The sequence below is a fragment of the Aristolochia californica genome, unplaced genomic scaffold (assembly GCF_029961685.1).
Source record: "Aristolochia californica isolate CCGP_79_NKW_82.1479 unplaced genomic scaffold, dmAriCali1.0.hap1 SCAF_4, whole genome shotgun sequence".
Lineage (NCBI taxonomy): Eukaryota > Viridiplantae > Streptophyta > Magnoliopsida > Piperales > Aristolochiaceae > Aristolochia > Aristolochia californica.
In genome coordinates this window covers 712402-735394 of record NW_027182103.1, presented here as the reverse complement: position 1 = coordinate 735394, position 22993 = coordinate 712402, and the positions used below count along the sequence as shown (strand labels likewise).

At 37.3% G+C, this 22993-nt stretch overlaps 1 protein-coding gene across 3 annotated transcripts in view; it reads right to left on the bottom strand.

Annotated features, from left to right (window-relative positions):
* Positions 1 to 2853: 2853 nt before the first annotated feature.
* Positions 2854 to 22993, bottom strand: part of LOC137962002 (nuclear pore complex protein GP210) — a 60473-nt gene continuing 40333 nt past the window's right edge. For 2 of the 3 annotated variants that reach the window (XM_068808687.1, XM_068808688.1), the window contains 13 exons: positions 22420 to 22834; positions 21335 to 21437; positions 21096 to 21226; positions 19895 to 19966; positions 19046 to 19127; positions 16458 to 16562; positions 14686 to 14827; positions 6165 to 6248; positions 5827 to 6070; positions 5311 to 5365; positions 3922 to 4013; positions 3778 to 3838; positions 2854 to 3404 (listed from right to left, as the gene is read on the bottom strand). In XM_068808687.1, the coding sequence (XP_068664788.1) occupies positions 3058 to 3404; positions 3778 to 3838; positions 3922 to 4013; positions 5311 to 5365; positions 5827 to 6070; positions 6165 to 6248; positions 14686 to 14827; positions 16458 to 16562; positions 19046 to 19127; positions 19895 to 19966; positions 21096 to 21226; positions 21335 to 21437; positions 22420 to 22834 (1933 nt within the window). In that variant the 3' untranslated portion in view covers positions 2854 to 3057. The remainder of the gene's footprint in view (positions 3405 to 3777; positions 3839 to 3921; positions 4014 to 5310; positions 5366 to 5826; positions 6071 to 6164; positions 6249 to 14685; positions 14828 to 16457; positions 16563 to 19045; positions 19128 to 19894; positions 19967 to 21095; positions 21227 to 21334; positions 21438 to 22419; positions 22835 to 22993) is intronic. The other variant, XM_068808689.1, reaches the window with a different exon arrangement.

The following is a 22993-nucleotide window of genomic DNA, read 5'->3' as shown; positions in this document are numbered from 1 at the left end:
TAATATTAAATATAAAAATATATACTAAAATTAAATTATGATTAAGTACTTCACAAATCTAAAAACTTTTATACTTTAAATATTATAAATAAATATACACATATAAAAAAATTAATGTAACTAATAATTATTTAGCTGAATAAATTATTTAATAATTATTAATTAATTAACCAATCCACAAGCGGAAGTCTAATTATGTAATTAAATAAGTATTGGATTAATCAACCAATTAACCCATTTAATGTAATAAATATTATTTAATTAAACTTTGTAATCAATATAGAATACATACCCCCGACGATTTTTTTATTTTTTATCTCATTTGAACTCTCTTCTCCCTCTCGTTCTTCCTCTCCCTAAATTTGTTTATTCTTTCGCTCTCTCTGCTTCTTCTCCCTTTGTCGTCTTCGTATTTCTTCTCCCTTCTCATCGTCTTCGCATCTTTCTCCCTTCATCGTCTTCCCATCTTCTCTCCTTGTCTCTCTCGGCCTCCCTCTCCCTTCTCCCTCTCTCTTCTCCCTTTGGGCCTCCCTCTCTTCTCACTCTCAGCCTCCCTCTTGCTCAATATAGAATACATAAAGGAAAATAACAATCAATTATTTATTAATTTTCAATACAACTATTTTAAATTTGTGTTTTAGAATGAAGGAGGTAAAAGACTCAATAACATGCATTGAGTCTAACTCCAATGGCTCAGTCGAGTCAGTTGACACCAGGTTAAGTTGAGCACATCCAAACGGAAATATCTCACTTTATTTCTTAAGCGCAAGTTTCGGAGCAAGAGTGGAGCAGAGTGAGCCAAGTGTCATCTCCGGATGCTTCGTAAAATTCTTAATTGGAATTATACTAGGACTAGGACTCATCTATGAAATCCTAGTATAAAGGTGACTCGAAGTCAGTAGAGACAGTAGGAGTTTGAGCAGCGACGATCTGTTTTTGAGCAGCAACAGAGCTGTGGTTCTTCGGGCGAAACCTAGGTTTGAGCAGCGACGACCTGTTCTTGAGCAGCAACAGAGCTATGGTTCTTTAAGAGCATTGTCGGAGAGGAGAAGACTCGTGCTTCACCCAGACGGTGAGGGGTTTCTGGGGAAGGAGCTGTTGCAACTCATCAGTTAGGATTTTGGATTTGAGATTTGGGAAGAAGAGAAGAGCGATGCCGAAGAGAAGAGCCAGTGAGGATCATCAAAAAACCCAAATCATCAGTTGCCCCAAGAAGAGAGCAGATACCTTCAAGAGGCGACTCAAGGGCCTCAAGTCTCTCTGCAACCAGCTCTCTACCTTGTGTGGTACTGGAGTTCTATTTCTCTGCTCCGGTACTCCAAATGGCAATCTTGAATCTTGGCCCAACGACAAGTTCAAGATTAACAATCTCATTCAAGATTTCACAGGGATAAGTTCTGAAGTGCGACAGCGCCTTAGGGTCGATCCCTCTACTCTGTTGGGCTGCCCTCAAACCTTTACTTCACTACCTGCCGACTCCTTTCCAGTTCCATATCAACTCCCTCCCAATGACTTCATCGAAAACCCCTCACCGGCCAGGACTGCGATTGTGCATGACGCCCTCGCCTTAGACCACCCTTCACCGACAGAGCTGACCATTTTTTCAGAGGTGGAGGAGTTGATTACAGACCCTGGGATGACCTCTAACCGGATCTTCTCTGAATTTTCTACGTTGGAGGCTTCATCTGCGTCTCCCTCTTATCCGGAGATCTTTGAGCAGTCACAGGATGAGTTCTCTCCTTCTTCGGAGAGTTTTTACTTTGATTTTTCTGATACAGTGGAGGACCAACCAACAATGTGTCCTGACTATTTGTATTACGACGTCGACAATGCAGACGTTTTTGTTTTCTGAAATTTTGTAAAGGGTTTGTAAAACGTTTATTTTTTAATTCAAAGTGATCATGTGCTTTTGCTCGCCCAAGAACCACATTTACGAATTCGTTTTATTTAGAGAGGCTGCCATTTATTTTCAGCTTCAGTGAAGCGATTTCAGGATTCTGTTGCAAATGGTCGGCAGTCTTCTTCTTCATCTCCTGCCCGACAGAAGAAGGATTCCCCGCCTTCGTGAAATGAATCAATGAAATCCAGCAAAAGAGTGGTGGATTCTCCAGTTTCTTTGAAGTTGATAATTGTGCAATATTTTTTCCTCAAGTTTCGTGAACGAAGGCGTATAACCCATCGCCAGCGCCACTTCTGGAATGTCAGGAGCTTCAGGATTTATCCTTTGTTACCCTGTTTTTTTCCCTTTTCTACGGATTTTTTTATTTGGCTGTCAGGAGATAATTATTTAATTGGATCCTTCTAATTCATGAATAATTCCTAATACTCACTTCTGTTGTTGGAATAAGATGTTGTAAACCTTTTCGTTGTTTGCGAGTGAGTTGTGTGCTTTTCTTATCCCTTTAGGTTTCTGTGTGATTTGGAATGAATATACCATCACCTTTTTTAATTTCTAATTCTTTTGTTTTCTTTCCTTCTCCATGCTTAGGCTTGTTGATTCTGATGTTTCTAAGATTTCATTTTTTTTACTCTGAAAAAGACAGAAAGATAAGGAAATAGTTGTAAGGAAGATGAAAATTCCACCAAAACAAGAATGAATTTTTTTTCAACAGACTTGGAAGAGAGATGTGATCCTTAATCTGAACCTTTTCCATTTGCGCATATAAACATTAAGATACGTATTTAAGAAAATAGTAGATCTTTCTTTACCTCATCCAATCTACTTTCTCTATACCTAATATCTACTTTGATCATACCCGAGTTGGGGAGGGGCAGACCTCATTCGTACCTGCTGAAGCTAAGCTTAAGAACCATTTGAAGTTTTCCTACTTACTAAGTTGCGCATCCAAAAGAGTCACTTAAAAAGGACTAAATCTTACATTGATCGTTAACGGCAAAATCTCATGATTCCCACTTAACATTCTGTCCATGCGGTACAACATATAACCTTCAGTTAAATACAAACAGTCACATAATTGATGCTCCCCAAATCCATGATAACGTTTTCAGATGGTTAAAAAGAGGATATGGGATTCCAGGTATTGGAGCTTGCAACTTCTAATAAGTGTTTTGGGGATCAAACCTCCTCCCAGTTCGCCTGTAGTATGGAGTTTCGTCAATTGTCCTCCTTATATACTCTATATAAGGTTGAGGCGTTCGTGGGGACGTCTGATCACCACTACTGGGATGACGCTCAGGTGTCACTGGAGCTGCAGAAACTGTTGGAGTCGCTGGCACCGATCTTCTGCTAGTGTAAGGTGTGCCCCAAAAATACCTCATGAAAATGACTGCAACTAGAAATGAGAATAGAATCCACAACATCGCAGTCCATATAATACCACGGTTCATTTTTTGTACATCTCCATCTTCTGCTTCATAATTGATATCAATTTCCGCGTTTTGTCCTGTAAGAGAGAAAATTTTACATTCAATACACAATTATTACTTAGAAATACAGGACTCTTCTTAAGATATCCAGGGTACATGAAGTAACAAGAATCCAGCAGAAAAAGGTATTGGATTGATGTGGTTTCTTCCTATTTCCAAACTGGAACGTTCTCTGACAGCACAACCTACTCAATGAGCTGACAAAACGCCCAGTAGTTTAATACTGAACATTAATCTCAGGCACTACCTATATTTTGGTTATACAACCTTAAAGAGTAATAAAACTGAAATTGCACGCCCCCACCAATCTCAAGCTCTAAACTAAGAAATTTCATACCATAATGACTGATTTTGCAATTTAGACAAACAAATAACCATATTATTATATACCTGTAGCTGGAAGAACAATAACAAGTCTATCTTTAACGCTTTGACCATATAGAACTTTAACCTGAAGTAGCAGATAGACAGAAGTGGCCATTACACAGAAGTTAAATATCATCCACTTGATGCAGAGAAAATTGAGCTTTCTACCTCATACTCTGCATGCCCACCAATCCCTGATTCATCTTTGTGAAGAAGGTTTACCAATATTCTATCTCTGGCAGTCCAATAGAATACCACATCTACATGGAGAAAAGTGATACCCATTTGTTAGGAAGTAATAAAAGTCCATCCAAGATAGTGAAATGAAAGTGTAAAAATACTCTAGTGACAGAACCACAGACCTATCCTTCCTGGCTTTATTAAAGTTGAAACTGTATACAAGTTACCACAGAAATCCAGGAACCTAAAGGTCAGACGATGCTTTACAGAAAAGTGAGAGTAGTCTTTTATTCAAACTATAAGGCTCATTAGTTTTCATTGACTCAATGCAGGAAAGTTTTTTTATTATATGACAGGCCAGAGACCATTTTAAGTTTATTAGTACGTAAAATTTCCATATAAAATACAGATTTGGTAGGATCCTAGACCTTAAAGTTGGGTATACCTTCTCTATTGGCAAGCCATTGTGGGATAAAACTAGCCCAATTTAACATAGTATCAAAGCTAAGCCAAGCTTAAGTCCTTTCTGTTTTGTACCGCATGTATGTGCTCCTACTTTTCATGCCTGTCTGTCCATCCTTCCTCTAGGGCTTGAGAGAGAAGGGAGGGGGGGGGGGGGTGTTGTGGACGGGGAGAAAGGGAGAGAAAGAGAGAGTTTGGTAGGGGTTTACTAACTTAGGTTTACTACTAAGTTTCATTAGGTCAATGTAATCACCTATTTTAGAAGAAGCATATGCTTGGCTGGAGTTTTTCTTTTTTTCTTGTTGTTAAAAATCAGCTGAATGGTAGTTTTGTTATTTTATATTAACTTTATTTTCCAGAATCATATGGTATATTGTTCAGCATTTTAAGATCCCTCTATGGTTCAAATCTGATGTAATTTGGAGGTATAATTTGCGAGATATAAGGGTTTAATTAAAATGTAAGTAGGTGGGGGCATTTATGGAATTATCTCTCCTTCTCTCTCTACAATGTTCATATTTTATCTTTTTTTCACATGTCTTTTTTTAATGGGAATCCCAAATCTTTTGGCAAACCATATTCATGGACAGCCAACTTTTAGGGTCAATTACTGGCTGACATTGTCATTCACAGACCAGATTATGTCTTTGGATCCTAGGATTTCGAAATTATCTCATCATAATGTGTGGGCATGTCTTCACCTGTATTTTTTCTTTTCAGAGCCTGACCAAATCTCATAGCCCTGGCCCAGGTGTGGGTGGTATCCCTCAATTCTCTAAATACAAAGAAATCTTTCCTCATAAAAGACAAAGCTCAACAAAAGTAAAAAGGTAACTAACTTTAGGAAAAGATTTCTGCCTGTAAGTAGAGAAATTGCCTGACAAAAGCTATGCAAAGAATAAAACTTGCCAGTACCTGTATTGCCAACCACTGTTATCAAACACTTATTGGAGTTTGCCTTCAAATTCAACTGCAATAATTTCAGAAATGGCCTTGGTTCAACATGGATGCACAAATTGACATTATTCGCACTAAATTAACTAAAGAAATAATGAAAGATACACTGCCCAAGATAATAATGAAGAAACAATCTTTGAAAAGAAATGTGAAACTCAATCTACAAAACTGAGCCAAGCCAAGTTTTTAGCTGGACTAAACCACCTTCATTGAACATCATCTACTAGTTTCCTCCTTTTAACAAAAATAACACAAGCACACGCATAACCATTAGTCCTCATCCATTCGACTAGTCACCTAAGGTTGTCAAGAAGCCCACAGTTTTTATGCTATCAACTTTTCCTATCCAGACTTTTGGACAAGGGATGATGTTCACTGACCACGTTTACTAAACGATAATCACCTTCACCCACACAGGTTTTCAACCAATCAGATTTGAATTATATTGGAGCTTATTTGTCAATAAAGGATTACCTTGCTCTTTCCCAATAGTGAAAATCCTCCTATAAAGAGAGCATGGGCAGACCCCATGACCTCTTGGTCTTCTCTCAATGTGGCAATTACGGAAATATCCAGTACTCCCTCACCAAAGTGACTTGTAAGCTCTGTTTTCCCAGCCTTCAACTTAGGTATAGAATGCACCAGGTGCTCTGGGGAATACGGGAAGAAAAGGCAATATTTGTTGCCAGTATCAAGATCTCTCCAGGGCTTTGCATACCTAGTCAATCATAGGTATAAGGAAAACAATAATTAACAAACACTTCAACAATTTGAAAATTTAGAATCAGGATTGGTTTAAGCCAGGAGCATACCCAACAAAAGATGGATCAACCCTACAATCATACATAAATTCTCCTGTGCTTCCATAAGCTCCAAACTTATCACTGTAGGAGTCACTTTGAGTAAAGGGAATAAAAATAAAATCCATCAGTTAGTGTATCCGGTTTGCTAAGTGAACCAAAAATCAAGAGATTCAATACTCATGAAAAGCATGTCATCCAGCACAGAGGCAGCAATCCAGGAAAGTCTTTATAATCTAGTAAGAGCAACATGTATGTATAATACCTGTAGGCTGATCCTAAACCCGGAAAAAGGAGAAGATTCGTGTCAAGTAGAAATGTTAACAAGAGTAAAACCTCTGCCACAGCCCACTGACAAATCCTGGGAATAAGGATATCCAGCCAGCACCAATACAGCAGGAACAGAAGAGCAGAAAAAACAAAATGAAGACGGATATTTTACTAGTTCAATAAATGAAAAACCAATAAGAACAAAGCAACACATTCTAATTATGTAGTATTTACTTCCTTCATTTCAGTAGGCTGATGCATCACAAGAAAAAGAGATGAATTAGTTTCATGCTTCTTGCTAGGCCAATAAGTGCCAATACAGAAGGCTGTTCTAGTTCCTCAGTTTCAGTTAGCGGGACAATTCAGTTGCCTTTACTAAACAACTTTTTCCTTAGTCAACAAACCATTACCTATTAAAAGTAAAACGGGCATCTTGGTGATTTTACAAAGGCACTTATGTGAGAGGTGAAAATGCCATTTTTTAAGGCAGCAGAAGTTTGCAAGGTACACCTATGACACATCAAGGGTGCTTGGATCAAAGAAAATTAAAGTTAAGAGCTTCCACTAGAGTATAACCTAGATTTTCAGTAACAACTCAAACAACTACATCTGAACTCTAGTTTAACACGTAACACTTGAAAGACAGAAAGTAGGCTTTCTATTTACAGCCACTAAGAAAGAGAACAAACACAGAAAAACATAAGGATAAGTTTATCCAAGAGAAAAAAAAAGGACAGAATATAATTCAGTAGGAAAAAGGTAGTTTCTAAGTTACATATGAAGCCCTTTTTCGGTATAGAAATACAACAAATTTGGAAACTTCTTTCTTGTTCCATCCTAGGAAATATTCCCAATTAAAACTTACTAAATCTAATTCTACTTGGTGAATAGGAAATTTAAAAACATGAAACAGTTTCTAACTTATATAGTCACTAAGTTGCTGCTATACAAGTTTATAAGAACAGAGCCTAAAATTAAAACATGAAACAACTCCTAGAAATAGTTTTTCTAATTGAAGCTTTTAACTAAAACAGCAAATTGCTATTTCAGTGATGCCTTTCAACAGAAACAGCAAGTTACTTTAAGTTATAACTTTCCAACTTACAGAGTTACTACGCAAATTGCTATTTAAGTGATGCTTTCAACAGAAACAGCAATTACTTTAAGTTAAAACTTCCAACTGCAATAAGCTGCGTTATGGACTTTTGATTTCAGTGAAATTGAAATAGAGAATTGCAGCTTATAGACTTTCTATTTTAAGAACTTTTGAGTCTAAAACAGGAAAGTCAGCTGTGTTTAAATTCGGTTTCCTTCCCTTTTGATTGAGCCACCTCTTTAAGTTGAGTCTCCAGCCTCCATTCTTCTTCTTTAGTAAACAAGAGTGACCACAGTGGGATCCTGTGTCAATAAGTATTCTTGAGTTTAACTCTTCGACAATATAGTGTACTGCACAACCCTCTTAATCTCAGTTAGGAATTATGAAAGAAAATTAGTTGCTTTCTGCAATCTCTAATTCCTTTTCATTTTAGGTTGGATTATTCAACTAGAGGACAGAAGTCTAGCAATTCTTTCTGGGACATTCCAGTTGAAGGGCAAACTTGCTGGTTTTGTATTTTCCTACAGATCTAAAATGAAAAGCTGTTCTTTTTATGGCGTTCCTACTGATTAGTCACGCCAACATCACCAGCCAATCATGAGCCAGTATCAGTTAGCAATTCCCTTGATTATGCAGTTCCACGTCTACATCAACAGCCCTTGGAGCCTTACTAAGCTACACTAGTAAAAACTTCCTCTAGAGTGGGTACCCTGGATTTCAGAAACAACCCGAAAACTACAATCTGAATTTAAGTTTGATGAGTAAAACTTGAAGGGCAGAAGCAGCTATTAAGAAAAATAACAAACAGAGAATTAAAAACAAAGAATGTAAAAAGTAAGGAGAGAGAAAGAGACAGAGAGGAGAAGAGAGAGTGGAGAGAATAACACAAACCTGAACTGCCTTGGGTGGCGTAAGTAGAAATATCAAAAATTACAAGTATGCCCCTCACTTAAGAGAAACCCAATTTTTTTATATCTTTCATTCTACGTGTCCTATTTACATGAAAATTGGGCTATAAGCATAATTCAACATAAGCAACAAGATTACATCAAGATATAAAAGTGAAGGTCAGACGAAATGACCAAATTGCCCTTGTAGTCGTTTTTTCCAACACTCCCTTCCAAGCTGGAGCGTATACGTCAAAGAGACTCAGTTTGTCACAAAAGTTCGAAAACTCGTGCTTCCCCAGTGCTTTAATAAAGACATCACTAAGTTGATCTCTAGACCGAATATATGGGGTTGTCACCTTCCCTAATGAAATGACAATCTACTTTTATGTAGTTCATTCTACCATGAAACACTTGATTGATAGTAATAAAAATTGCTGCCTGATTATTACAATTCATTACCATAGGATCTCTATGAAAGAAGCCTAACTCTTGGACAACTGACTTCACCCACATTAGCTCACTTACGATGTGAGTCATCACTTTGTATTGTGTTTTTGCGCTAGATCGAGCGACAACATTTTGTTTCTTACTCTTTCAATCGAATAAGTTTCCTCCTAAAAATAGGCGGTACCCAGTAGTTGATTTTCTATCAAGCTTCGAGCCTGAATAATCAGAATCAGAAAAGGCTTCTATTCTCAAGTGATCATTAGGCCTAAAGAGTAGACCTTTCCCTGGAGCTCCTTTCATATATCTTAAAATTCTCTATGCCGCCTCAAGATGGATCTTAGGTGGGTGTTCCATGAACTAACAACACTCACCGCAAAAGATATCCAGTGGGGAGACCGTAGCATATATGAGTTTGCCCACTAATCGCCGATACATTGTTTTATCTTTCAATTCTGCACTCTGATCATCATGAAGATTATGTACTACTTCCATGGGTGTATCAACCGATTTAGCTCCCAGAAGACCATATTCCTTAAGCATGTCTATTATATATTTCCTCTAAGTCAAAGCAGTTCTCTCCTTCCTTCTTGCAACTTCAATACCTAGAAAGTATTTAAGTTGACCCAGATCTTTAGTCTGAAAGTGAGTTACCAGATGTCGCTTGACATTTTCAATGCTTGATCTATCACTTCTTGATAGAATAATATTATCTGCATATACCAATAAGATGATAGTCCCAGACGATCTCTTCATAAAAAATAATGAATGATCATAGTGGCTTTTGAGAAATCCCATGGACATAACCATCTAACTAAATTTTTTAGACCATTCTCGTGGACTTTGTTTTAAGCCATACAAAGCTTTCTTGAGTCTACATACCTTGTTCATCTCCCCCTAAGCAACATACCGCAAAGGTAGCTCCATGTACACCTCAAGATCACCATACAAGAAAACATTTTTATATCAAGCTGAAACAAAGGCCAACCTTGATTTAGTACAACAGATATGAGTATTCCAACAGAAGATAGTCAGGTAACTAGAGAGAAAGTCTCTAACACATCTACTCCAAAAGTCTTGAGTGTATCCTTTTGCAACAAGTCGAATTTTATATCTTTCCACTGTCCCATCTGCATTGTATTTTATGGTATATATCCATCTACACCCCACAACTACAACTCCTGGAGGTAAGTCACATAATTCCCAAGTTACTCTATCAACCAATGTTTCCATCTCATCATCAATAACTTTCTTCCAATGAGGAGACAAAAGAGCATCCTGCACTGAAGAGGGAATAGTGCAAGTGGAGATGGACAAAGAATATTTACGATAACTGTCAAACAAAGATTCAAAGGACACAAAATGAGATAAAGGATGACGAGTACCTTTCCTAACACCCTTTCGAAGAGCAATAGGAAGGTGTAGGTCACTTACCTCAGGATCAAGGGACGATGAGGAGTCATGTCTAATGTGAGAGGGAAGTTTGGAGCAGTCTGAGATAATGGTTGTTGTCGTTGATATACTTGTAATGGCTTCTCAATAGGAGCATCACGTGTGGGTTAAACACAATTATCAACCAGAACAGGAATAACAGAACTAGGAACTCAAGGTTCAACAGAAATTGTCTCAAACCTAGAAAACTCAAAGAATGTAACATCTGCAAATACAAATGTTCTTCTCATAGATGGACAAAAATATTTCTATCCTTTCTTTGTCCAAGAGTATCCCAGAAATACACATTTGATAGCACGAGAAGACAATTTATCACTAGATGATTCAAAAGTATGAGCAAAACAGACACCCAAATACACGTGGTGGTGCAGGAAAAAGAGGCACAAGAAGAGATAAAACCTGAATGAGAATTTTACCATCAAGAACTAAGGATGACATTCTATTTATTAAAAAACATGCAGTAAGTATAGTATCGACCCCATATGATTTAGGGACATTCATATGAATCATCATAGTTCTAGCCACTACAAGTGAAGATTTTTGTGTTCAAATACTCCATTTTACTATAGATTGAACACACAAAATGTCTGATGTATAATCCCTTGAGAGTGACAAAAAGAAGTAAATTTTTTATTCATAAACTCAAGGCCATTGTTTATACGCAAGGTATTGATTGAGGCTGCAAATTAATTCTTTATTTCATTATAAAAAAGTTGGAATATATCAAAGATTTCAGATTTTCTCAAAGGAGATAAATCCAAGTACATCTATTAAAATCATCCATGAATGAAATAAAATACCTATGACTAAACTGACTAGTCACAAGACAAGGATCCCAAACATCTAAGTGAACAAGATCAAATAGTTTACTTGTCTTATGAGAAGAAACTAGAAAAGAACTCCGGTGATGCTTGCCCAGTTGACATGACTTGCACTGAAAAGTAATACTGAAAGGAAATTCTGGAACTACTTGAATCAACTTGGCAAGTGATAGATGACCTAATATGAGATGCCACTACAACGGTGAATCAATTGTGTGTAGCGCATTTAAGGTATTATCTGGTCTGTGATCATCCAAATAATACAGTCCTCCACTCTCACAATCGGAACCGATCGTCTTCCTTGTCACGAGATCCTGAAAGACACAATGAGTAGGGTAGAAAGTTATAGCAATTTGACTGACAGATAGTAAGTTTAAGGGGAATTTAGGAACAAGCAAGGTAGTTTTAGGTGATAGAAAGGAGGTAAGAGTAACATTTCCCACTCCTTACACTGGTGTAGTTGATCCATCAATAAGATTAACATGTTTAATAAGAAGTCACTCTTTAAGATCAGAGAATAAGGAAGACATATCTGCCATATGTTTAGTTGCTCCTGAATAAAGTACCTAAGATGGTGCATGACTCACAGTAAATGAAGATATACATGTGGGAGATGTGACAAATAGTTACGCCATATGCTGAGCAATTTGTTGTTGTTGCTAAATTAATTGTTTCATCTCATCTATGGCACCAGGCGGAACAGGTGCAGCGACATCAGGTACAGGAGCAGTACTATCATGAGTAATAGAATTTGCCCATGCAGGCTTCTCAAATTTTATCCAATATCTATCCGAGTAATGATTTGTGCATCCACAATCAACACACTTCCTTTCAGATTTATCATCTTCCCAGCCTCGTCCTTGGCCTGAACTGACTCTACATCTACCTCTGCCAATCCCTATGCATCCCAAGGAAGACTCAGTGGAGGTGGATACACTAGCTGATGTATTAAGTGTCGTGGCTTCCGCCACTTAGTATCTTTTCCAGCTTTAGGCACAATTGTTTTCTCAGCTCTCATTACTCTATTAAAAGTAGTAGAAAGGTTTGGGAATTCATCAAATGTAAGGACCTAAGCCTTTATGTTTTCAAACTCAGCACCTAAAACGTCAAGAAATTTTGCCACGAGGATCTAATTCTGTTGTTTCCTGAGTTCTTGTTCATCCGTAGTAAATGGATGATAAACATTAATTTCTTACCAAATTCCAGGAAACGAACTGTAACAATTTATCACTATCATGTTACCTCTCTTCAGGCTAAAAAACTCAGTATATAATTCATACACCCTAGAGAGATTTCTCTTTTAAGCATATTAGCCTTGGCAGTTTCAAAATTCATAACCTGATTTCGAAGGAGACTCTATGCTATTGACAATCCAAGTCATAACTTAGTCGTCCTCTGCTTCCCAATCATCTTTAGGAGCGACAAGAGGGTCATCCCTAATAAACTTCAGCTTCTTCCTACCTTTTAGATACATTCTAATAGACTTTGACCAGGTAATATAATTATCATCATTTAATTTTTCAGATGTGATTGTAATTATATCCTTCCCATTAGAAACAACCATTTCTCTAGGTGGAGTATACACCTCACCAGAATCAGCCATAATGTGTCTATGAACACAAATCAGATCAAAGAAACCTTCCAAACACTTATATAACTAGCTCAAGTGGGCCGGACCAAGCAGAATTAGGGTTAGGGCAGTTATTGTGATATGTGCTGACCAAAGAACCAGAATTGTAGAATATATTTCAAAATCCAGATCAAATAAGCAAAAAAATATCAACTAGAGCTGATGTCAGCATAGGCTGAAGATGATGTCAGCATGGGTATAGTAGAAGTTGGTGCACATCCCAAAAAGCAACATAACAAACCCTTCTTGGGCAGTTTAAAGCATATTGAACTGTTCTAGGAATAACATGAATAGCAGAACCAATAACCCTAGGGTTATGGCAGAGAGAAAAAGAGAAAAAATTAGATTTTTACCATCTAGTAGCCGAAAGAGATTAAAAAGATGGATGGAAACCTTTCCAGATGCAATCTAATGCTCTAATACCATGTAAAAAGTAAGAAGAGAGAAGAAGAGATGAAGAGAAAAAGCTGAGAAGAGAGAGTGGAGAGAATGGCTTAAACCTGAACTGCCTTGGGTGGCATGCTTGTCCCCAGGCTTATTTATCAAGTAGAAAAGTAAAAAATTACAAGTATGCCCCTCACTTAAATGAAACCCTAATCTTCTTATATCTCTCCCTCTACATGTCCTACTTACTTGAAATTTGGGTTATAAGAATAATTCAACATAAGGAACAAGATTACATCAGTGAAGGTCATGTGAAATGACCAAATTGCCCTTGTAATCGTTTTTCCAACAGATAAATTTATCGAAGAGAACGAAAAAACAAAACTTCATTCAATAGCAAAAGATTGATTCTGTATTACATATGAATCCCATTTATAGGCACAAAATTCAACAAAACAGGAAACCCCTCTCCCGTCTATTCTAGGAAGTAGCCTCCTGAAAAGTTGCAAGAATAGAAGAGATAGAAGCGGGGAGAAGGAGAAGAAAAGAAGAAACAAAAGGGAGAAGAAAGTGTGTTGAATAGGCATACATTAGAGCTGAAAACTCGAACCCTCTCCTTAAAATAGATCGCTTAAATAAAAAATGAGATTGATTACAAAAATGCCGCTCATTACATAAAACCCAATAAATTCTTAAATAATCATCCAAATGAATTGAAATTTCAATCATAAACTGCTACCCTAATAACTACTTTACTGCAACTCCTAGAAGGCCATCTACATAAAAAGTAAATGACCAAAATGCCCTTATACATGAATTTTAACACCTCCAATTACAACTTACTAAATCTAGCTCTACTTGTTGGAACTGAAATTTAAAACAGAAAACAACTTCTAATTAAAGGAGTTGGTCACCCTAGTTTAGAAGTAAAGGCCCAAACTTTTAACTGCTTGAAAAGACACTCTAATTGAATTTTTTTAACTAAAACAACAAGATACTAATTAAAGGATGCTTTCCACAAATAACAAGTTACCCTTCAGTTCAGAACTTCTAATTTCAGCAAGTTTTGAACAGGAAATTGCAACTTAGAGACTCTAATTTAAGACTTTCTATTCTTGGAGTTCGAGCCTAAAATAGGAAATTCAGGCATCTTTAAATACTCTCCTTCTTCCTTCTTCTTTGACAAACATGAGAAACTTTGAGGTGATCTTGTGCCCTTAAGTATCTTTCAGTGAGCTCTTCCACATTATGATGTACTGCCCACCTCAAAGTTCAATGAGACAACTACAAAGCAGAGACAAGCAGATCCCTTTTTTGGGCAAACGTATAAGACAGCAGAAAATGTGTTTTCTGTCCTTAAAATTAAGAAGAATCTAATTAAATACAAAAAACAAAAAAGAAAGAATCACAAAACATCAATCTAAATATCTGCAGGTATATATTTCTCAATATAATATTTCTCAGAGAAACAGTTCAAAATAATATTGATCAACAGGTATATCCCAGTAATTTCCAATAGCCACAGCCAAGGAGCAGGTCAACCAACCTAAATCTTACAGAAAAGTTATATCCCTTCAAAGGAAAAGGAACATTGGTCAAAGTCTCCCCCGGAGCGTCAACTAAAACTGATGCAACCCTGAGCACCATTACTTTGGTTCGCAGGTTCAAAGTTGAGCCTTCCAAGAAAACTGTCACAACAAACACCCACTAAAACTGACATTAATAGGATAAGTAGCAAACCTCAATAAAAATAAGAGATACATCTACCTCTACATACAAAAAAAAACTGCAACTAATACAGCCAAATTACATTGGTTAGAGATAAGAAATAAAAAAAAAATGCAGAAGAAGAAAACCTGTAGAAGGAGAGGTTCCTAAGGAGCCTTACATAAAACTAGCCATAAAAAATATAAAAAAATGACAAAATGTCCCTGCCATCCTTTACTAACTATATTAGTATACACCACCCATCACATAATAAAAGTATATAGACAAAACATTATGATAAATATGCTCTCAACAGATGAGCCTCACCATCAGATTGGCTGCTTCCTATGGCATCTCATGGGACCAATTTTAGTATTGCCATTTGAAGAACCTAATGATTCTTTCAGTCAGACATATTAAACATGAGCAACTTTTCACATCTTACTTTGAATCTTCCTCCCCTTTTATTGTTATTTCTTTGTTAATAATTGTTAAGGAATAGTCCCACATGGATTAGTGAGTACAAAGATCTTAAGTTCATTAGTTGGGAAAGAGGTTTCCTAAGTTGGCTAGTCATTTTGGGATAGGCCTTGGACCCAACTTAATATGGTATCAGAGCAGGTACTCATATGTGGGCCTACACCTAAACTATCCACTTGTAGAGCCACAAAAAATGGCCTACACCTAAACTATCTACTTGTAGAGCCACTAAAAAGGGCTTACACCTAAACTATCCACTTCTAAAGCCACAAAAGAGGGTCTACACCTAAATAAATCCACTTGTAGAGCCACAAAAGAGGGCCTACACCTAAATAAATCCACTTGTAGAGCCACAAAAGAGGGCCTACACCTAAATAAATCCACTTGTAGAGCCACAAAAGAGGGCCTACACCTAAAACTATGCACTTCTAGAGCTACAAAAGAGGGCCTACACCTAAATTATCCACTTGTAGAGCCACAAAAGAGGGCCTATATGTGAGGGGAAGTGTTAAGGAATAGTCCCACATGGATTAGTGAGTGCAAAGATCTTGAGTTTATTAGTTGGGAAAGAGGTTTCCTAAGTTGGCTAGTCATTTTGGGATAGGCCTCGGACCCAACTTAACAATGATAATGAAATATCACCTGTTCAAGAAAAAAAAAAAAAAAAAAAGAAGGTTGCAATTCCAGTTACCTTACCCGTTTTTTTAAAAAAAATAAAAAATTGCTTGTTACCTCACTGTAGAGAGAACAAATTTATGACAACAAATGTGACTCTGGTTGGCTAAAATGTGAAGAAAGCATATTAAGGTAAGTGGAAGATACAGGATATGGAATATTACAGTAACTTAGTATTGATCTTCAAGAAGGTAACAGAGAGAAATGCTAGCAAGATGGTAGCAGGCCCACCTCTGCAAAGAGGACAGATGATTTTTTTTGTTTTAACATGGACTTAGAATTATTTGTCGACCACCATAGAATGATGGTCACTTTGGCATGGACCTTATTACTTGAACTGGATTATATTAAAAGTTACTCTAGAATTGATCTATTTGATATGTATATCATCAAGAGAAGAATTATTTCTACACAAAAAAAAAAAAAAGAACTCATCTTAGTTCCATAAAGGGATACCTTCAGATGAACCTTCACCAACAGCATGTGCTTCCCCAGATAGCATATCAACAGATACAACACTTTCATTGGCACTGAACCACCGGCCACCTACATCACTTTTTCCTGCCAAACAAGCATCAGATCAATACCCAGCTTTAGCGCTTATATTGAAACATATGTAATTTCCCTCTTTCAATTTATAGACAAGTCATGAAGTTGCAGAAGACAGTGTTAACATTGAAACATAAAGAAATATGAGAAAATCTCCAAGAACACTTGACTCGGTAAACCAAAATACAGCTTATGGCATAGTTTATATTGGACACTTGGAACTAATGTTTCTATTAAACTTGGACAGCAACGCAATAGGAAACAAAATAATTTTTTTGAAAACTTCAAACATAATAATCATAAAACTATCAAATTACCAATTATTTAATATACCTTGATGAGATAATTATAACACTAAATGTAATAATTATAAAAGATTGCCTTGACTTTGTCTTTTTGTTTTTTTCTTTCTGAAAATAAAAACTCCTAGAGTATAAATCTGCTCTAACTTACTTAAATCCTGAACAGGAACAAAAAGCGCAAGTCAGACTCAACTAAGTATTCGGGATCAGGCAAACCAAGGAAATGAGACATGCACTTTTGCTCAAGTGGTTTTGGAAGCTCAACTCTTCCTCGGGGGCTTCGTGGAAGCCAATGGTTGTCTTCAAGCTTCGGTGGCTTGGTGATAGATGGATCACTGATGGCAACTGTCGTCATCTCTCCCCCATCTGGAAGACCATGTTTCATTTGTTCTCCTCTTTCCGCATTGCCATTCAATTCTTTGTTGGAGATGGCTCTAGTCTGCGTTTCTGGACGGATTGGTGGTCAGGTGATGGCTCTTTTGCCTCGTCTTACCCACCACTTCTTCAGCTTACTACCAGTCGGAACTTATCTGTCTCTGACGCTTTGCGGAATGGCTCATGGAATCTCTGCCTTAGACGCGGCCATACTGATGAGGAAGTCATTTCTATTTGTGGTTTGATTGATAGTCTCAATAGTATTATGGTTCACCCACAGATGGTTGATCGAATGATTTGGCTCCCTGATGACAGCAGGCGATTCTCGGTCTCCTCGGCCTACCGTCATCTTATGGGATGGACCCGGCCTCCTGCCCCATATCCGGCAGCTCTTGCCTGGCACTTCTCAACCCTGCCCAAAGTGAAGTTTTTCTTTTGGACTGCTTGCCACAACAAGATTCTTACTACAGACAACTTTATTAGGCATGGCAACACCACTCCCGATCCTCTCTGCCCCTTCTACAGGACGGTGGCTAAAACTGTGAATCACCTTCTCCTCCACTATGACTTCGCCTGGAAGGTCTGGACCTACATGATTGAAAACATGGGACTCAACTTTTGCATCCCGCTTGACCTAAACATCATGTATCGTTTTTCTTCTGGAACCCACCTGCCCAGCCTGGGCAAGCTTCTGTTGGCTGCCTGCATTGCTTTCGTTCCTTGGTGCCTCTGGAAGGAAAGGAACTCCAAACGGTTTGACTGTCTTTTCTGCTCTACTGCTAAGGTTTCCTTCACTATCATTGGGCTCATATCTACTTGGATCCACTCCCGGAAAAAGTTTGCCTGCCTCTCTTGTGTCCCAATTCGCACCAATTGGAAGATTATCACTCAGATGTTTGTCCCCACTGCCTCCCGTGGAGTTGTTGTTTGGGAGCCTCCCTCCGAAAATTATAAGTTAAACTTTGATGGTAGCTCCATTGGGAACTCAGGTTTGGCTAGGTTTGGTGGGGTAATTTTTTATCCAAGGGGCACTACCATCCTCTCTTGCTTTGGCCATCTTGGAATTGCTAACTCAACCACTGCTGAGTTCTCCGGTATCCTTCACGGCTTGCGAATTTTTCAGAACCACTTCAGTGGTCCCCTTATTGTGGAGGGAAACTCCAAGATTGTCATTGGATGGTGTTCCACCTCATCTTTCCCTCCATGGCGTCATTGGCAGATTTTTCTTGATATTTTGGACATTGTATCCACCATTTCTTGTACTTGGTCTCATGTATTTAGATCAGCCAATTCGGCTGCTGATTTGTGCGCTAAATTAGGACCCCCCCTTCAATCTCTTGTTGTTAGGGGAGGTCTCCCTTGATGTATCTTCTCTTTCTTTGAAATAAAATTATCAATATTTCAAAAAAATAAAAAAACTCAACTAAGTAGCCCAGAATTACATGTCTGGGTCTATTTGTTTACACTTTACATGTCAATTCAGTTCCACATTGGTCTAGGCAGGTCGCGTGAACACACCAACAAACAAGAGAGAGAGTCAAGAAATATGCAGGTTGATCTGCCAAGCATGAGGCCCACTCTCAACAACAACTATGCCAGGAAAAGAATATAAAATGGAGGTTATTTTCATATCAACTGTTAAGTTTCAGGTTCAACAGGCTAGCAGGGCTATGTAGCTGGAACTACATAAGCTAAAGCATGATCCATGGTTGGTCCAGAACCAACACCATGAACCTCAAGTCAGCCACTCTGACTTATTGCAACTTAATATCAACAAACTCAAAAGTAACCAGATCAGGCATAGTCAGATTGGATTACCTCTTCCGGTTACATTGAAGTTCAGATGATGGCCCACATTAAGAACTGGATTTTGAGGATGTAAATGAGCACCAACAGAAATCTGAGAAACATTATTACAAGATACGATGTCAAGATAACTTGTCAAAACACAGACTAAAAGTCCACTTTATGTAGAGGTGAAAAAAATTTCTAAGCCCCCAATTCAAAACATATCAAACGAAAAATGACAGAGCATCAGAATCATCTTTCAGTGTTCAATGACAGCACACTTTTAAATGGATAGTAAAAAGCCAAATGCAGCATAAAAGACAAGATTCCATAGACTAGGAAGCAATACATGAGTCCAAACATTCTTATAAAAATCAAAATTTGGGTGAAGGGAAGAGGAGAAAATTGAGTAAAAAGGAGAAAGGAGAAGAAATTTTTTCCGAAGAGCCTGAAAAGGCTTTGTTGGGAACTGTGCACGAATTCCCAGACTTCTTAAATAAGTGTTTTGAGTTAAAAATTACAAAAATGCCCCTTTACACGTAATAAACCCTAATCTCCTTACATCTCCCTAACTACACATCCTATGTACATGAAAATTTAACCACTGATATATTTTAACATGCAGAAAAAAATTACATCTCAACCACTGAGTGGCAAAATGACCAAAATATCCCTGGAGGATAAAATGATCAAAATACTCCTGCAGGATCAAATGACCAAAATACTCCTGGATGTATTTTCTAACAGTTCTGAAAGGCATGACTCACAATGAAGCCCAAGAAGCCAATTATACATGACTTTCTTTCAGATAATGTCAAGTTGACTCCAGAGCATTGACAGAAATTATACAAACTTTTAATGCATTTGAGAGAAGGATACCAGTATATAGTCTGCCTTCTGTGGATCATCATTCATTGATATACGGATAAGAGATCTTCCATGGTGGTTGGCCTAAAGATGTTCAAAAAGAAGAAAAGTAAAGTTAAGAGGAAATACAAAATGCAGTAAAAAAAAAAGCAACCAATAATATGTGTTAATTCATTTATATAGAAAATCTATGTAGTGGCTGTGGCAGCAATCAGCTCATTAATGTCAATTTATTCCATGTTTCCTCTAGCTTAAGAGAGAGAGTGAAAGGAAGACTGTTTTCTGCTACTTTCAGAGTTTAAGCATGAATTTTTTTGCAATTTAGTAATTTTACATTTATTCATACAATATGCAAAGCAGGTCTTTCTGAAATCTCACCTTCTCAGTTTTATTTACATAATTCTACATCCTACTTTTTATCATTACAAATCAAGGTTAATTTCAACTTTTTATCTTCGAATAATACCAATAGAAGTAACAAGACTCGTTGAACTAAACAGGTCTCCCCCAATATGATTTTTCTTTTTTGAAGGATGATCTTCCCAACCTCTTGAAAAATGCTTGAAAGGTAGACTTGTGTTTTCCTTGTTCAGAAAAAAAAGAAAAAAAAAAAGAAAGTGATGTTTCTTTTGCTTTGTTCAACCCTTTTTTTCTTTTTAAAGCCTTTTAGCCCTGGTGGCATTTTTTCTCCTAATAAGAACTCATAAAAAAATTATTATTTCTTACTATTTCAAACAAAAACCACAAATCTCAGAAGAAAAATCACAAAGTAATTAGTAATGTGTTGTTCTAAGAGACTAGGTTGTCCTTTTCTTTTCTTTTTTTCTTTTTTTTATATTGATTGGTGTATAATTTTCTGCAATTGCATAAGCAATAGCAGAAGCATCCAACAAGGAGTTGCTTCTATCATGACTTACGGACACATTCAAGAGGTCCCTCGTCCCCAATTTGGCAATTCCAACTTGATCACCGGAAATTCATGGTCTGATCCGCAAACACCATACTTTAATAGAAGGAACAACTTTAACTTCAAACAAAGAACACAGGTATACAGAGACTAAAGAAAAGAAAATAAAACCAAACAGAATACAATCAATTAGTAGGAAACACAAAAGTTCATACACACATTTGTGGCTTAAACAAATAGTAAAGCCCAAATAAAATGGCCTGATCATATATCGAAACTGATGGCTGTAGGAATATGCCAACAGACCTGCAAAAATATTTTTCCAACGCCTGGTTGTGTTCTATTTGCAGCCTTTGGTAATTCAATAGACACTATATCAGGATAATTGGTGTCAATATGTAGAGGCACCACACCATATGCTTCATGGAAAGAATAACCTAACAGAAACAAAATTATGAGAAATGGAGAAACTAAGAATTGGAAAACAAAAAGAAAGGAAAGTGACATCTCAGATACACTGAAAGACACTCAAAGAGTACAAGTACCTAGGGCATCTCGCAAGCTTACAAGAAGTTCAACTTCAGCACCAGGAGCTACTTCAGCCACATGGAAAGGGAAATCTTTAGTAGTTACTTGGACTTGAGATACCTAGTATAAGTATCAATTTTCTCATATTAATGTTCTTTTGGTCTAAAAAAATATCAAGAGAATTAGATTACTTCCAGAGGACAAAAAAGTATCAAAAAAGTAGGACAAGATTAATCCATACGAATTACAGTTAACAATTATGCACCACTTAATTGACTATATTGTGGTTGGCTTCATTTATCCTCCATCACACTAGCACTTAGTTACCTTTGTTGAGGTCTTCTCTACTATTTCTATCCATGTCTCTTTCAGGCCTCCTCTAGTTTAAGTATGTCAGACAACTGATAAATGAAACACTATCCTCAATGCTTTACTTCCATACCTCTTTCACCATAACAAACCAGGGTTTTAAATCAGTGGTTTGGACCCATATACACAAAATTCAGAGTTATATCATCTCATACAGTTTGTATATGATGATACATTTAAATGATTCAGAACAATCCAAGTCAATTAGAATAATATGCAAATCTTGAATCGAGGTGTCTCATCTTTGCTTCGTTTTTATGTCTCTTAGTTTTTCTTATGTTTGTGTGCATGAACACATGTATTTTGATGTTTACTTTGATTGTTCTCCCCACCAGTAAACAATTATTCCCAAAATGGATGCTGTGCAAATTAGGTCTGACAGCATTACCAGAAACAGTTCTCCACGGAGCCAAAATTTATGACAACAATTATTTTTGTTTGACTTTATCACAAAACTGTGGCAGCGAACCCCACAGATTAATTCATCTGAAGGACAGGGTTCAGCTCAAGCGTATCATGATGTAAAATCAATTAAGAGGCATCTCCTTGACTGGTCACTGTGAAGAAGAAAAAGAAGAAGAGATGGAAGAGACTGGGTATAGTGAGAGACAAATAATTCCAGAAGCCAAAATATCACACCAATGATGTGATTTTCTGATCATCAGCTATGTCTGGTAAGGAAGCTTAAATTGATCAAAAGCAATTCACATTTTGTCAAAGAACAGATCCATACCTCAGCCACCCGAACACATGAAGCAATTGCAGTATTTCCTGTTGTGAGGTCCTTTGCCTGAATGCAAGCAAGGTTATCACTTTCTTTTGTCTTAATCCTTCCACCAACAATTGAAATGCTATCCTGCTGTCTGAAATCAGTTTTTCCTCCACAAGTCCTCAAAAGAGAATAGCTGATAGCTCCTTTTCTGTTTCGAGCATCCCATTCATTGTATGATTCTATCGGTGCCGGTAAAAGATCAGATGAAGTGTAGAAGGGTGGAAGAACCCATGTGATCGGCACTCCCAGAGCCAAAGGGGGTTCAGAAACCACCAATAATGACCCAGAAGCATTATAAGATACAGAGTGTCGGAATGATCCAGAGGAAACAAAATCACAAGAGAATGAAACATGTATATGTGATTTGCCTGCTGACCTGGTTCAACATGGAAAAAGAGATTCGGGAGAATGAAGCATCCAACAGAAGAGCACCAGTTCTTGTATAAAACAATTAAAAATTATTGGAACCCTAGGAAACAATTAAATTGTTTCCATCCTCCTGTTGATGCTTTCGTCGTGTTTCTTTTCCCTTAGT